We start from the raw sequence: 13,724 nt of genomic DNA, 5'->3' as shown, positions 1-13,724 counted from the left end.
GAGGTCCATGGCACGTGGGAATTTGCAGCTTTGCTATGACAGGAATCTGAGGGTTTGAGGCCATGGGGCTGGTGTTTGGAAATGAGTCCCTGAGCTGGTGAGTGAGCTTAGCTGCCCACCTGCATCCTTCCTCAGGCAGCTTGCTGCCTCCGAACTAGAGAAGGGAGGAGAGAAAGCAGAACTCCAGTGAAGCTTTTGCCTACTTGTGAAAAGTGTCCATTAAGTGAGAGTGAAGTTACCAAAGGCCCATCCACTGGTGGTGAGAGGAAAAACACAGGAAACACCTGATTCTTGATACAAGTATGATATCAGGAGAAAGGCGGGGACCAGTACAAACCTGTATACTGTATACCTTTCTCCATTTGGGAATTAAGATGTCAGGAACCTAAAAGATTAGGAGAGCAGAAAATGAGGAGATTGCTGTGGGCCAGAGAAATTGGCTCAGGAAACTACACAGAGAAGATGGAACGAGGGGAGATGGGGGCTATGTATTCTAGGCAGAGAAACTGCACAAATGACAATGTAGAGCAGAGGTGGGCAAACTACTGTTCGTGGGCCAGAGTCCACAAATAAAGTTTTATTGAAACACAACCACACTCATCCTATGGTCGCCCTCTGCTAGAGTGGCAGAGGTGAGTAGCAACAGAGACTGGATAGCCTACGAAGCCTAAGATATTTGCTCCCTGGCCCTTTACAGAAAAAGTTTGCCAAGCACTAGTGTAGAGAAAAGAATGAACAAACCCTATGACATGTGAACCAATCCAGAGGAACTGCTCCAGGAAAGTGAGAAATGAAATTGGCTAACAGAGATAGGACTTCATATGCCTGGAGTGATAGTTACAGTACATGCCTTTTGGATGGGTTCAATCATTTCCAAAATACCCATTATTTCATTTGGTTTTACCTTTGCATCAATCCTATGAGGCAATAAAGGATTTTTATACATGAGGAAACTGAGGCTTAAAAACATGATCCAACTGTCTCGATCACTTTTTTAGTAATGGGAGTCAGAACCTGAACACATGCTTATGTTCACCCCGCAGGTATTGCCTGAGCCTCTACCATGTGCCAAGCTGGAACTGAGCTCTGGCACCCCATCGTGGAGCAGACAGGTGCTTCTCTCGCAGAACTCAGTCCAAATGTCAATCCAAGACTTACTGCACTATAATTCCTAGCAGAAAGCAAGATCATTTTTCTCCCCCTGTAGGCAAGGGGGAACCACTGAAGGTTCTTGAGCAAGCATATATATTATCTGCTTCATGCTCAGGGGCACTGGGCGTGGAGAAGAGATAGAAGTATGGTGTAAGTCACTAAGGAGCTTCAGTCTAGTTAGGAAGAAAAACCAAGATGGATGGTCTACTTGGAGGTTAATATAAGTAGATGGATATTTAAGTGCTGGATAGTATAGTGTTAGCTTTGGATGTAGGTTAGCTCTAACCTTGCTGGGGCTCCATTTCCTCATCTGTGAAATGGGCACAATAATAGTACCTTCCTCATAAACTTGTGGTGAGGATGAAATGAGCTAATACACGCTAAGTGAGTAGAACAGTGCCTGGCACATAGTTAGCCTGTTAATAACAGTCAAGGATCATCATCATCATCATACAGGGCTGAGGTAGTCAGAGAGTCCTTGACAGGTGAAAGATTTCAGATAGACAGACAGCAGTAAGATGATGAAAGCTGTGTGCAGGAGGAAGAGGCTGATAAGTTTAAAAAGAGGAAAAGTGAAATTTCTTTTTTTTTTAAATATGTATTTATTTATTTATTTGGCTGCGTCAAGTCTTAGTTGTGGCACGTGGGATCTTCATTGCTGTGTGTGAGATCTTCGTTTCGTCATGTGGGATCTTTTAGTTGCGGCATGTGAGATCTAGTTCCCCAACCAGGGATCGAACCTGGGCCCCCCTGCATTGGGAGCACAGAGTCTTAACCACTAGACCACCAGGGAAGTCTCAAAGGGAAAGTGAAATTTCTGACAAAAGTGAGGTTTGCGTGATTTAGGTCCAGAAAAAAATGGGCCCGAACGTATCTGATGGCTCCAGCACATTCTCCTCAGCCCACTCCTGACCCTGGGGGTCCCACTCATCACTGGGGCTTTCATGGGCTGCCTTGAGCTCAGCTGTGGAGACTAAAAGCCACAGGCTTCACTCAGAGTCTCTTCTTTGTTGGGTCACTTCCCAATAACCGAAATTAAGACTTTACATATGTCATTGATTCGGATGCGGAATCAGCCAGTGTTTGGATTTTTTCTTAAAGTAAAATTCAGCTTCGGGTAAATCTGCTCTGAGATAGGCCGCAGACCACAAGAGGATGGTCCTCTTTGTTTTGGTGTAATAATATTTTAATCGAAAAGTCTGAGGATCACTGTCACAAGGGCCATCTCTGCTCTGACCCCTAGTGCCCAACCCTCTTCACTTGGCTGCATCCCAATAACCCTGAGAGTTAGAGAGGACACCGACCTTTCCATGGCTTAGGACCTATGAACACAAATCTGCTTTTCACCAGTGCCCTGGATGTGCTGGCTGCATTGGGAACAGCTCAACCCTCTGCCGCCAATGCCAGGGGCTTAATCAGAGCAGATGCATCCCATGCCAGATGCACTGAGATGTATAAGCCTCCTAGGAGAGACACCTCACAGGGCAATGAGTGTTATCCTTAAAATCACAACAGAGTGAGCTCCCCATTCTGTCTCCATCTTGGGCCACCCCAGGAGACAAAACTCTGTCTGGTTTCTAGCTTTGTCCCCATAGATGGAGACAAATCTTTCACTCTGAGAACTTGAGAATCTGGCAGGTGAATAGAAAGGGGGTCTTTGACTTATCCTCTGAAGATGGCCATATTATCGATCTGTTCACACCCTGGATACTGCCTTCTCGGTAAACCTTTGGGGCAGTGCATATCTGTGAGTGCAAAAGTGTTAAGTCTGCAGCTGGATGGGGACCCTTGAGGTCTGAAATTGCTTGGGAGGGGTCTATACCAGTTCTTCTCCAACATTGCTGCACATTAGAATCACCTGGGAGGTTTTTTAAAATCCCTCTGCCCAGGCGGCACCCCAAACCAATTAAATCAGATCTCCAGGATGGAGCCCAGGTGTTGTGTTTCTAAAGATCCCCCAGAGGAGTCCACATGCAGCCAGGTTTAAGAAGCACTGGTCGAGGTTTTCTACCATCTCTAGGATGGGAAAGGGTGGACTCCCGTAGCTATGGCTGGCTGGCTGGCTGGCTGGCCTGCTTTGGGAGGTGATTCATTCAGTCCATGGTCAGATCTTGTCACCAGATCTGGTGTGGGCAGCAGCCACGGGTGCTATCATCCCAGGGTGGGAGATTCAATGTGCTGGCCAGACAAGGCTCCTGGTCCTCCCAGACGGGATGGAGATCAGGATGGCTGTTTTCTGCGTGAGTCCTGCAAAGGGTGCCCACGGCCGCTTGCGTCACTTCCCCAGGTTTGTGGTGGGAAGGGGGAAATAGATGGGTTATCTGCTGAAGGAAAAGAGAACAGGAAGAAAAAACCTTAGGTTAAGGCAGCTCTGACTCTTACTGTATTCAAAAGCAGGCTGGAATACTGGCCTTTGAAAGCCATGATGCAGCTGCCTTTTCTTACCAGGAAATGGCTATAGCTCATTTGGAAACTATGAGAGATCTTCCAGGAGCTTCTAGAGCTTCTAACTCTTTTTTGTAGATAAGTATGAGAAAGCTGTTAACTCCTAAGCAGCAACAGCCTGCATGTTTCAGAGACGGACAGACTGGAGTGTATGTAATGGTAACGGGATACTGGTCTTTCTGACTGGAAGCTCCCAGAGGGCAGCAGGCACGTCTGGTCCCATAGAGATGTGCCCAGTGGGGTGGGTGCTGGGGGCGGGGTCTCCAGGAACTAAGGGGGGAGGGACGAGGAATGAGAAGCTCCACTGTGATGGTCCCTGGGTTAATAAGTCGACAGCGAAAGAAGACACTCTGTGTGGCTCACACCACTTGCTTCTCAGCTCAAGAAGATGGGAGATGCCCTGGGGAGTACTTGCCCTTGGGTGGTCCTCAGTGGAATCAGGGTTCTGTTCCAGAGACCTGAGTGACCACATAGGAAAAGGATGGGCCCTTCATCCTGGCGCCTGCCTCCTCCTGCCAGAGGCTAGAAGTCCCTCCTTGACATCTTTACAGGTGACACGGTGGCCCCAGGTCCTGAGGCTTCTGGGGGCCCACTGAACGTTTCACAGGTCATGTAATTTATAGGTCTTGGTGTAGCAGCTGCTCATCCCAGCCCCGTTGCATGGAATTTCAGTGATCGCTATGAGAGTGGCTGAAGCGGCCATCCTAGGGTGACCACATGGAATTGAGAAGAGCACGGGTTCCAGACTTTGATGGACTCGGTTCCAGGCCCAACGCAGATGCTCACTAGCGGTGGGACCACAAGCACGTTTCTTAACCCTTCTGAGCCTCTGTCTGTAATCTGTAAAACAGGAACAACCTACGTAGTATGTAAGGTATGTGAGGGTACAGTGCTGTTCTGATCGAGACCCTCAAGGAAGAGTACAGAGGGGAGCAGACAGGCCAACGGAAGATGCTGTGATGGAAAAAGGATGTCAGCTCGTTTCCATGCTGAGGGGTGGGTGTGGGAGGCCACGCCCGCTCCCCTGGGCAGCCACAGAGCTTGACATCTTATCGGCTCTGTGGGATTGGAAAGTGGGAGGGGGAAGTGAAGGCATCCTGCTGAGTGTGACTTGTCTCCCATGGGCGGGCTGGAGGGAGGAGGCTGGACAGCTCTGCCATAGGAACCTGACATGTTCAGCTGGGCGGTGCTGTGATGGCAGCATGGCTGTGAAATTCCCCAACCAAACCAGACACCCACAGGGCAGTGCTGGGTGATGTCAGCCTGGGGAACACGGTTGCCCCACCCCTCTGGACCTCAATTTCCTCATTTGCCAAAGGACAATCCTGACCCACCCTGGGTCCACTAGATTTCTAAGACCAGGCAACTTCTAGGCAGGTTTTGACTGACCTATTTATTCCCCCAAACTGTGGCTCCTGTACTCCCGGCCACACAGGACAGCGTGAAGACAAAGCAGGGAAGGTGGGTGGCAATGGACTTGAGAGAAACCCAGGGAACTGACAGACGGACAGGTTTGCTTAGACCCCAGAATTCTCCCCTGAATTCTGTCCACAGTGTGAACATCGACCTGCATCTCCTTGGCTTCCTTCTTCCTAGAGGGGGTGCGGGGAGGGGGGGTGGCAGTCAGAAGAATAAATTGTGATGTCATGGGAAGAACACAGCAGAACAGACTGGCATCCCTTTTAGTTCTGCAGAGGCTGACTGCAGGGCTTTAGGCACGTTCCTAAACTCCTCTGAGTCTCCGTCATGTCACCCATGAAATGTAGGTAATAAACTCTTATTTTGCAGTTTGGGTTCTGAGGATTAACTGAGATAATGCAAGTCAGAGAGGAGGTGCTGAGTAAACGCTGGCTCTCCCTGTGCCCCAGCAGAGATTTATCCGCCCAATTATCACGGAAGGCTACAGCCCCCTGCCCCGACTAGTTCATGCATTCATTTGATAAATATGTATGTGTGTGTGAGTGTGTATATATATATATATATATATATATATATATATATATATATATATTCTTATTATGTGCAAAGTGCTGTGGCCAGTGACATGGGGCCTGGACTGAGGTCCGTGTGCCCTTGGTCCTCTTAATCTGGGAGAATTGCTGTCATTCCCATCAGCATATACTGGGATCACGTGTATGTTCCTGTCTCTCCAGCTCTATTGCTACTTCCTTGAGGAGACGACCATGGCTTGCATTTCTTTGCATCTCCCATAGCATCTAAATGGACACCCTCCATAAGCAAAACAGCTCTGCTGATTCACCAGATTCATACCCAGTGCCTGTGTGCCGGGCCTTTTCACCTTGGTCTTGCAACAAGCCTGAAGGGTGGGTATTGCTCCCATTTCACAGGTGTGGAGACTGGGGCCGAGAGAGATTGAAGTCACTTCCCCGGGGTAGCTGGCTGCGCAGGGATTTGACCTTTGATTTTTCTCAGCCTGAGTCCATCCCATTCACTGAGTGAGGCTGGTGCTCACTTATTCTCGGTTGGAGAGGCCTTTGGGAGGACGAGGTCATTCCCTTCCTCATCCTGAGAGCCATTGTACATCCACCCTCACATCTGTGTCTGTTCCAGAATGACTGTAAACCCGCAGAGGAGCCGTGGTGCCCGCCCACGCTGCAGGAGATCAAGCAGAAGATCGACAGCTACAACACCCGGGAAAAGAACTGCCTGGGCATGAAGCTGGTGAGGGGGCCTGCCCCGCACTGTCCGCCCCCTTCCTCTCTCCCCCTCCCAGCTCCATAGCCCCTGCCGGTGTGGCTCCCTTGCTCTCCCTCTGCATTCTGGGGGATACCCCCACCAGGGCCCTCCCCTTTCTTTGGGCTCCTGGAGGCCTCCAGGCTTGTGTGAAGCTGAGAGCCTGGGTTATCAGGGGTCTCCGTGTGTTTTAGGGAAATAAAATGGGCTTTAGAATAAGATCCACATCTAGTCTCTGGCTCTTCCTGTTTTTAACTTGTGGCTTTGGGAAACCTTAACCTCTCTGAGCTTCAGTGTAAAATAGAGATATTAGTTCCCATTTGTCAAAGCGCTTGTGGGAATTAAATGATACACAAGTGACTAAGGGCCCAGGAGGCCCTGGGCAAGGGGAGCTCGCAGCAACTCCTCCTCCCCTTCTTGGTCATTACAGCCTGTGTCTGGGGAAGCTTCCTTATACTGTGAAGAGCTCAGAGAGAGGAGGGCACCAACTTTGTGCCAGGTTCGGAAAGGCCATCTTCAGTGGGGAGGGGAGGAGACAGTAGAAGAACCCTGCCCCCTGCTGGTGGCTGGCGGCAACTGGCTCTTTGGGGCTTCAGCCAGGTGGGGCGCTAGAAGACCCAGTCGCGGATAGGCCTGGGTTTAAGTCTCGCAGACTGCCGGGTTTTGGAAAGAGATGCAGGAGAAAACCCAGTGCACTGGTTCTCCGAGGACCTTATTACAGAGCCTTCCTGCTCCTCCTTGGTTTGGAGGGGCAAACTAGGGAGGCCACTCCAGACCCTGCCTCTTGGCCTGGGGACCCACCAAAGGCGATCGGCATCTGCCTCGTGACAGGGGATTTGGGGCAGGCAGCCTGAGCCTGTCGGGGGGTGGGGTGTTTGACTGGGATGGCACTGCTATTAGGAAAGGCCTCTGCAGCCCACCGGATCTGGGGCCACGGCCCAGAGTGGCAGATAGGATCAAACCACACAGACCCTCCCGGACCCCACATGACTTCCCCCCCGCCCCCCACCCCGACAGAGTGAAGACGGCACCTACACGGGTTTCATCAAAGTGCATTTGAGACTTCGGCGGCCGGTGATGGTGCCTGCTGGGATCCGGCCCCCGTCCATCTATGACGCCATCAAGGAAGTGGACCTGGCCGCCACCACGGACAAGCGGACATCCTTCTACCTGCCGCTGGATGCCATCAAGCAGCTGCACATCAGCAGCACCACCACGGTCAGTGAGGTCATCCAGGGGCTGCTCAAGAAGTTCATGGTCGTGGACAATCCCCAGAAGTTTGCACTTTTTAAGCGGATACACAAGGACGGGCAAGGTATGAGAAAGCTGGCTCCCACCCAGAAACTACCTTTCCCAAGTCTGTCTGTGCTCCCCAACACACTGGAGTGGGAGGATTGGGCTTCTCGTGGCACCTCCGTCCAGCCATCCACATGGCATTAGGTCTGTGGAAGGGCCACACGCACATTCTGCCCGCTCACTGTGCTCCTCCCTCCACGTGTGACGACTTCAGGAAAACCACACCCTGGGCTCTCACTTCCTAATCTGTGGAATGGGACAGAACCCGCCCACCACTCCTACTAATCTTTTAGGGGATGACGTGAATGGAAACATGCTTCACACTCTAGCAGACACTGAAGATAAAGGTTGTTACCCTATTTATTTTTGTCAGGTTCATTTCGTTAGGTTGAAAGGATGGCCACTTCCATTTAGAAACACCAGCCTCTGCATTTCCAATCGGTCCCACCCATCCTGAGCCCCTGCCCTTCTTTTCCAAGATGAGCGCCCAGCCCCCTCTCTTGGTTTGCAGTGCTCTTCCAGAAACTCTCCGTTACTGACTGCCCCCTCTACCTGCGCTTACTCGCTGGGCCTGACACGGATGTGCTCAGCTTCGTGCTAAAGGAGAACGAAACTGGAGAGGTGGAGGTAGGTCTGGGACCCTTTGTTTGGTGCACAAACCCAGCCTGCGGGGCACGCTGGGTGGGTGCGGGTGGGCGTTATCCTCACCACCCAGCACAGCAGGAAAATGTCTCAAGGCAGTTGAGCTGGGGTGAGTGCGGCTGAGATTCAGCATTTAAGCCAGGATTGTAAACGCCCTGGGGGAGCAAGTCAGGGCCTGTCTCTGGCAAGGCCTGTGGAAAGACAGGATTTCATGCGCTTTATTTCTGAAAACTCAGGGTGGAGGGGCGCTGAGAAACTCCCTGTGTTCCACCCAGGTTCTTTTGCTCCAGGATGGCCTGAGGCCCATCAAGCTCCATCCCTGGGCTCCACTGGGCATGGGTATTTTTGAGTCATTTGTCTCTCCCTGGTTCTTCAAAGCGGACCTCGATCCCCCAAGGGAAGCTCACCGGAGTCCAGGCTGTGGTGTGAAGTGAGGTGAAACCAAGCTGGCGGCCCCCGCGGCCTGGGCTGCGTGGCGGGTGGGGTCACAGAGGAGTGACCGAGAGCAGGGTGCCTCTCACAGAGTTTGTCACACTGTATTCAGTGGAGGCCTGGGGTTCGGGGAAAGCAGTCTTGGGAGCCACTGTGGAAATCTGGGGGGTCCAGGCAAGCGGGGCCCTGTCCTTTCCCGGCCTCCACCAGGCAGCTCTGCTTTCCATCTGCTTTATATAGTGGAAGGTTTCGTTTGGAAAAAGTATTCCGCTGAAGCTGTTTGAACACTGCTGGCCCGTGGCAAGCTCACAGGTCTGGGGGTTTAGAGGCCTGGCTTCTAGTTCTAGTTTTGCTGCTATAAGCTTTGTGATTGTGATGCTTGTGTCTGTGATGGTGGTTCCCTCTGTGGACTTCAGTTTTTTCATTTATCCAATGTGGGGATTAAACCAGATAAACCTTAATGTTCCTTTGCGCTCAAAAAGCTTAGGAGTCGAAACCCCTGGCCCCATGGGGGCCTCAGTTCCTGGGTCAGCCTGAGAGAAATCAGACTTGCCTTCTTTCCTGAGAGGCCAGGTCCCCCAGGCCCACCAGGCTCTGCTGAGCTGTGCAAGTGACTGAGCTCATCATCTGCTCTGCCAGCCAAGGGAGGCAGATACCCTAATTCCACGGCAGATGAGAAAACGGGCTGAGAAGGTGGACTTATGCGCTCAAGGCCACACAGTGGAGCCAGGCTGACACCCAGTCTCCTGAGTCCAAGTCCAGCTCTCCTCCAGATGCCACTTGAGGGTCCGCATGTTGGGAGCCTGTTGCTGATCACCCCAAAGCAGACAGCTAGGTCCCAGGCAGCTCCAGCATCACTGTTAAGATCTCAGCGGCTATAGAGAAATTTAAGATTGTTGATCCTCTGAATAAAAATATGGCTTGTGGACTAGTAACTCTTGGCCACGAGATGCCAGGATTTGAAATTCTGTTGCTGGTGCGGCATGGAAACCCCAAGCTTTATTCATCACATCTGCCTATTCAGTAGCAAACCATGTGCAAACTGTGTGAAGAGTGGGGACAGCAGGGGCCCTCAGATCAGGCGACCACTAACCTGTCTCCTATTGTTTCTCCCCTGATCTCCCTCTCACCTCACAGTGGGATGCCTTCTCCATCCCCGAGCTCCAGAACTTCCTAACAATCCTGGAAAAAGAGGAGCAGGACAAAATCCAACAAGTGCAGAAGAAGTATGACAAGTTTAGGCAGAAACTGGAGGAGGCCTTAAGAGAATCCCAGGGCAAACCTGCCTAGCTGGTCCTGCTTCCTCCTCTCCCGATGCCCACGGATTAATTTTTATTATGAGTTATTATTTTGCCACAGACACTTTTTCTCAGGACACCTCTGTTGGGTGCATCTGTGCCCGCCCAGCAGTTCCAGACGTGGCACAAAACCTCTGATGGACACGTGTGTGCGTGGAGTTGGGGCCTGCCCACCGTCACACTGTGTGCCCTCTGCACACTGCCCAGGAGCAGCGCTCGCTCGTGTGAAAGATCCGCCACGTCCTCTCACCATCGGCAAGCCTTTCACAAACCAAATAGTTGCCTCTCTCCACACCAGCCGGCAAAGGAGAGAAAAAAGATTTTAGAGATATATGTTCTTTCTCTGCCTTTTATTCTTTTTCAATTTCTTTCTTATTTGCCATCCACGGTTCCCTTATTTATGAGTCAAAAAATTGTAGCATATTCCTTTAGCAGGTCTGAGCTGAGCCCCTGAAAGCACGACAGTGCTCATAAAAGGACTGTCCCCCACTTTCCCCAGGTGCCTGTTGTTCATGCTTAAGGGAAAGTCATAAAGCCACTGGCTCAGGTCAGGAGCACCGAAGCTGAGATTGCCTGAGAAATTTCCAGAGAAGCTGCAGCCGGCCCTGGCCCTGATGGCCCAAAAGTCTGTGCACATGTAAACCCAAAGGCATATATATCTGTGTATGTGTGGTCTTCAGCCATATCTTTGTCAACAACGCTTTGTTTTTGACTTACAGTTTTGAATTTAATGTTGCCATCATCCTCATGTGTTTCCACCAAAGGGAAACCAGCCATTTACCATTTTTAAAGTCTCCTGCTGAGTACAGAAATCAGGCAGTCAAAGCCAAAACGCGTTGCAGATAAATGTGTCGAAGCTGTCTTCAGCCTTCCCCAGGCTAGAGAGCAGAGGAGGCCTGGTGGTCTTGGTTTCCCTTTGGCCTCCAGCACTGCCTCTCTCCTCCCACTGGGACGCTGGGATCTCCAGGTACCGCCAGAGGAGCTGCCTTGAGTACAGAGTGGGGAACCTCCAACTCAGCCAACTTGGAGACCTTTATGTTCGAAGAATGGCCAGCCGTGGGGCTGGCCTCCTGCTGACCTCAGTGCCTTTTTGTTTTCAAAGAGGGACAGAAGCAGGGGCATTTGCTTGAGGCTCTGCTGCTGGCTTGCTCCTGCCAGGAAGTGGACCACGGCAGTGTGGGAGACAAGGCCAGGAGAATCTTCCCTCCAAGTATGGGATGAGGGTCGCAGATCTCCTTCCCATCTAAGGTCTTGGGCTCTGACTTCCAAGAAGTGAGGTCAAACTGCCCGGACAGAGCAGATCATAGTCCCAGCTCTGCATGTGTACTGGCTCCTTGCTTAGGTTCAAACTTAAAACTAGCCAAACAATTCAAGCCAGTAGCCAGGACTACAGAGACACTTCTGCACAGAGGGAGAAGGACTCTGGGCTTGCAAAGCGGGGCCAGTTTTCCAGTGCAGCCTCTGAGAGACCATTTCTTCGTCAGCCTCTGAGAGACCATTTCTTCATCGTCCTCTGCCTTTCCAAGTCCCCGTTGGGTTGGTTTGAGCCCACGCTTCTTTGTGTAGCCTCAGAAGTTCCCTCCCTCCCTGACGCTTGCTGAGTCCACATGCCCCTGATCACAGAAGGAATGCAGACCCCTCATCATGCAAACTACTTAGTCTTCAGAGCTGCAAAAACAGGACAAGTTAAGCAGCTCAAAAAAGATTTTTTACATCATAAAAACCCTAGTTATCTGCCATTGCCTGCTCAGCCTTATCACGTCCCCGGCTTAAAAAAATCCCTCTCCCTGCTGTATATCGACAGGGGTGGGTGCAGAGTCCTCTTTTCTTCAAGCTGCATGTCTGTAACATGAATAGAAGGCATGGCTCCTGTGCAACCGCTGTGAATGCTGCTGAGACCCTCCCTCTGATGGGGTGGCTATTTTATTTTTGAGAAGGAAACGAAGTCATGTACATATATACATAAAGGCATATAGCTATATATAAAGAGATAGTGGTGTTTATGAAATAAGGAAACTATAGGAAAATTCACTTTCTCTAAAGCACAGTTAGACCAGGACCCAGGCTGAGGCCCTACCTCCGAAACAGTAGTGTGTAGGGAGTGTCCCTTCCCTCCCAGGGTGGGCATGACTGCTGGAGTGCCTTCTACTGTTGTGTTGCCCAGTGCGCAAAGTGTTTGTTTTGGGGACGTTTTCTTTTTAAATGTCTTTCTTATATGGGTTTTACAGAAAGTAATAAAAGCTGGTTGCAAAAATCATTCAGACCAGAGATGTGTTCCTTGAACTTCCCCATCTCATGGAAATCGGGAGCTGGGAGAGGGGGGTGGGAATAGAGGAACGCACACACTTTGTGTCCAAGTCAGATTTCCTTTTGCCAACGAGCGGAGGAATGAAGGCTACTGTTCAAATCAGCTTGAGAAAACCATCCAAAGGCATGGGCTGGGGGTGCTGCCTAGGTGACTGGCTATTCTGCATCCCCACAGAGCAGGAGAGGAAAGGGGACCTACTACAGAAAGAGTACTTAGAAAAGAGGAGGGGCTTTCTGGAGCTAAGGATGATTGAACACCAGAATAGGCTACTGAGTTAAGCAATGATTCTTCTATTTTCAGAATTATTTTAAAATTAGATAGGAATGTGTCTTTGAAAGTTTGAGATCATCTCACCTGGAGGAAGAGGGCTAGATGACTAAAACAGTCCTTTCACCTTAGCTCTGACGTCCATCAAAGGAACATCTCAGTAATCGTGGCAATAACCACGTAAAAGTTATTAGAAAGAAATTCTCACCTGCCTTCCGGTATTGATCACACACAGTGCAATGAATGGGGGCCCTCGGAGCTCATCCAGTCCACCCCCAGCCTCCCTCTAGGAGAGCACCCCCTGTCCAATAGACATTCTTAAAAGTGTCCAGGAATGGGGCACATCTGTAATGTTTGCTCACCTAGACCTCCAAGAAGTATATCTTTCAATAATTTTGCCAAAACCCAGAAATGAAGCAGTTTCTGCTTTTCACTGAAACTCATTTGGTTACAATATGGGATTAAGTTTAAAGTTGTACATTTGACCTTGGTATAGATTATTCAGTTTAGCACATAGAAAAAGGAATCCTTTGCACAGCCTAACTCTCCCCTGCCTCCTCACATGTACCTATGTTATTCACAAGGAGGAAAGGGAAGATGAGTCATTGCAAATGTGTCACCATTACTGGAAAAACCATTTGAAGCACAAGTCTTGACAACACTGTTTCACAGCAGAATTCTGGGTCAAACCACAGTAAAGAGTTGGATGTTCACTTTAGATCCAGCCTCACCATTCACTGGCTTGTCTTTAGCAGGGATTAACAAGGCAAGACACAACCTCTCTGAGGCTCCAGTCCCCCCAAGGTTGTGCAAAACAAATCACATCTGTGAAGGAACTTTATAAAGTACTACATGTTATTTGTATTCTTATGAGGACCATATTTCATGACTGCCGTACATACTGTGCTCCCTTAGATCAAACTCTGTCCAAGGGTTCTGCTGTAACAGAATCTTGTTTGGGGTCAATTTCTAGAAATCTCTTTCTGTTTCATATTGCTGATGTCAACAGAGTGGATCGGTAAAAAAGGAGTTTACTTACAGTGAGTCAGCAGTGAAAAGGACAATTATTCGGGGCCTAATAACAAAAGGCAAGGGACCTCACACACACATTTTCGTACTCATCCCCTTCTTTTTCAAGCCCCAGATGGGGAATCTGTGAATATTTTAGATAGTTTCAAGTCTTTATCTTG

General features: G+C 50.0%; 1 protein-coding gene across 3 annotated transcripts in view; it reads left to right on the top strand.

The window, feature by feature from the left end:
• Positions 1-12,216, top strand: part of RASSF5 (Ras association domain family member 5) — a 71,331-nt gene extending 59,115 nt beyond the window's left edge. For 2 of the 3 annotated variants that reach the window (XM_082615773.1, XM_082615774.1), the window contains 4 exons: positions 6,169-6,279; positions 7,309-7,606; positions 8,099-8,214; positions 9,799-12,216. In XM_082615773.1, the coding sequence (XP_082471899.1) occupies positions 6,169-6,279; positions 7,309-7,606; positions 8,099-8,214; positions 9,799-9,951 (678 nt within the window). In that variant the 3' untranslated portion in view covers positions 9,952-12,216. Of the gene's footprint in view, positions 1-6,168; positions 6,280-7,308; positions 7,607-8,098; positions 8,215-8,504; positions 8,665-9,798 lie in introns of all 3 variants that reach the window. The other variant, XM_082615772.1, reaches the window with a different exon arrangement.
• Positions 12,217-13,724: the final 1,508 nt, after the last annotated feature.

The sequence above is a fragment of the Mesoplodon mirus genome (assembly GCF_964341445.2).
Source record: "Mesoplodon mirus genome assembly, chromosome: 3".
NCBI classification, from domain to species: Eukaryota; Metazoa; Chordata; class Mammalia; order Artiodactyla; family Ziphiidae; genus Mesoplodon; species Mesoplodon mirus.
Note: the sequence above shows the minus strand (reverse complement) of the source record. Positions and strands in the feature narration are given on the sequence as shown.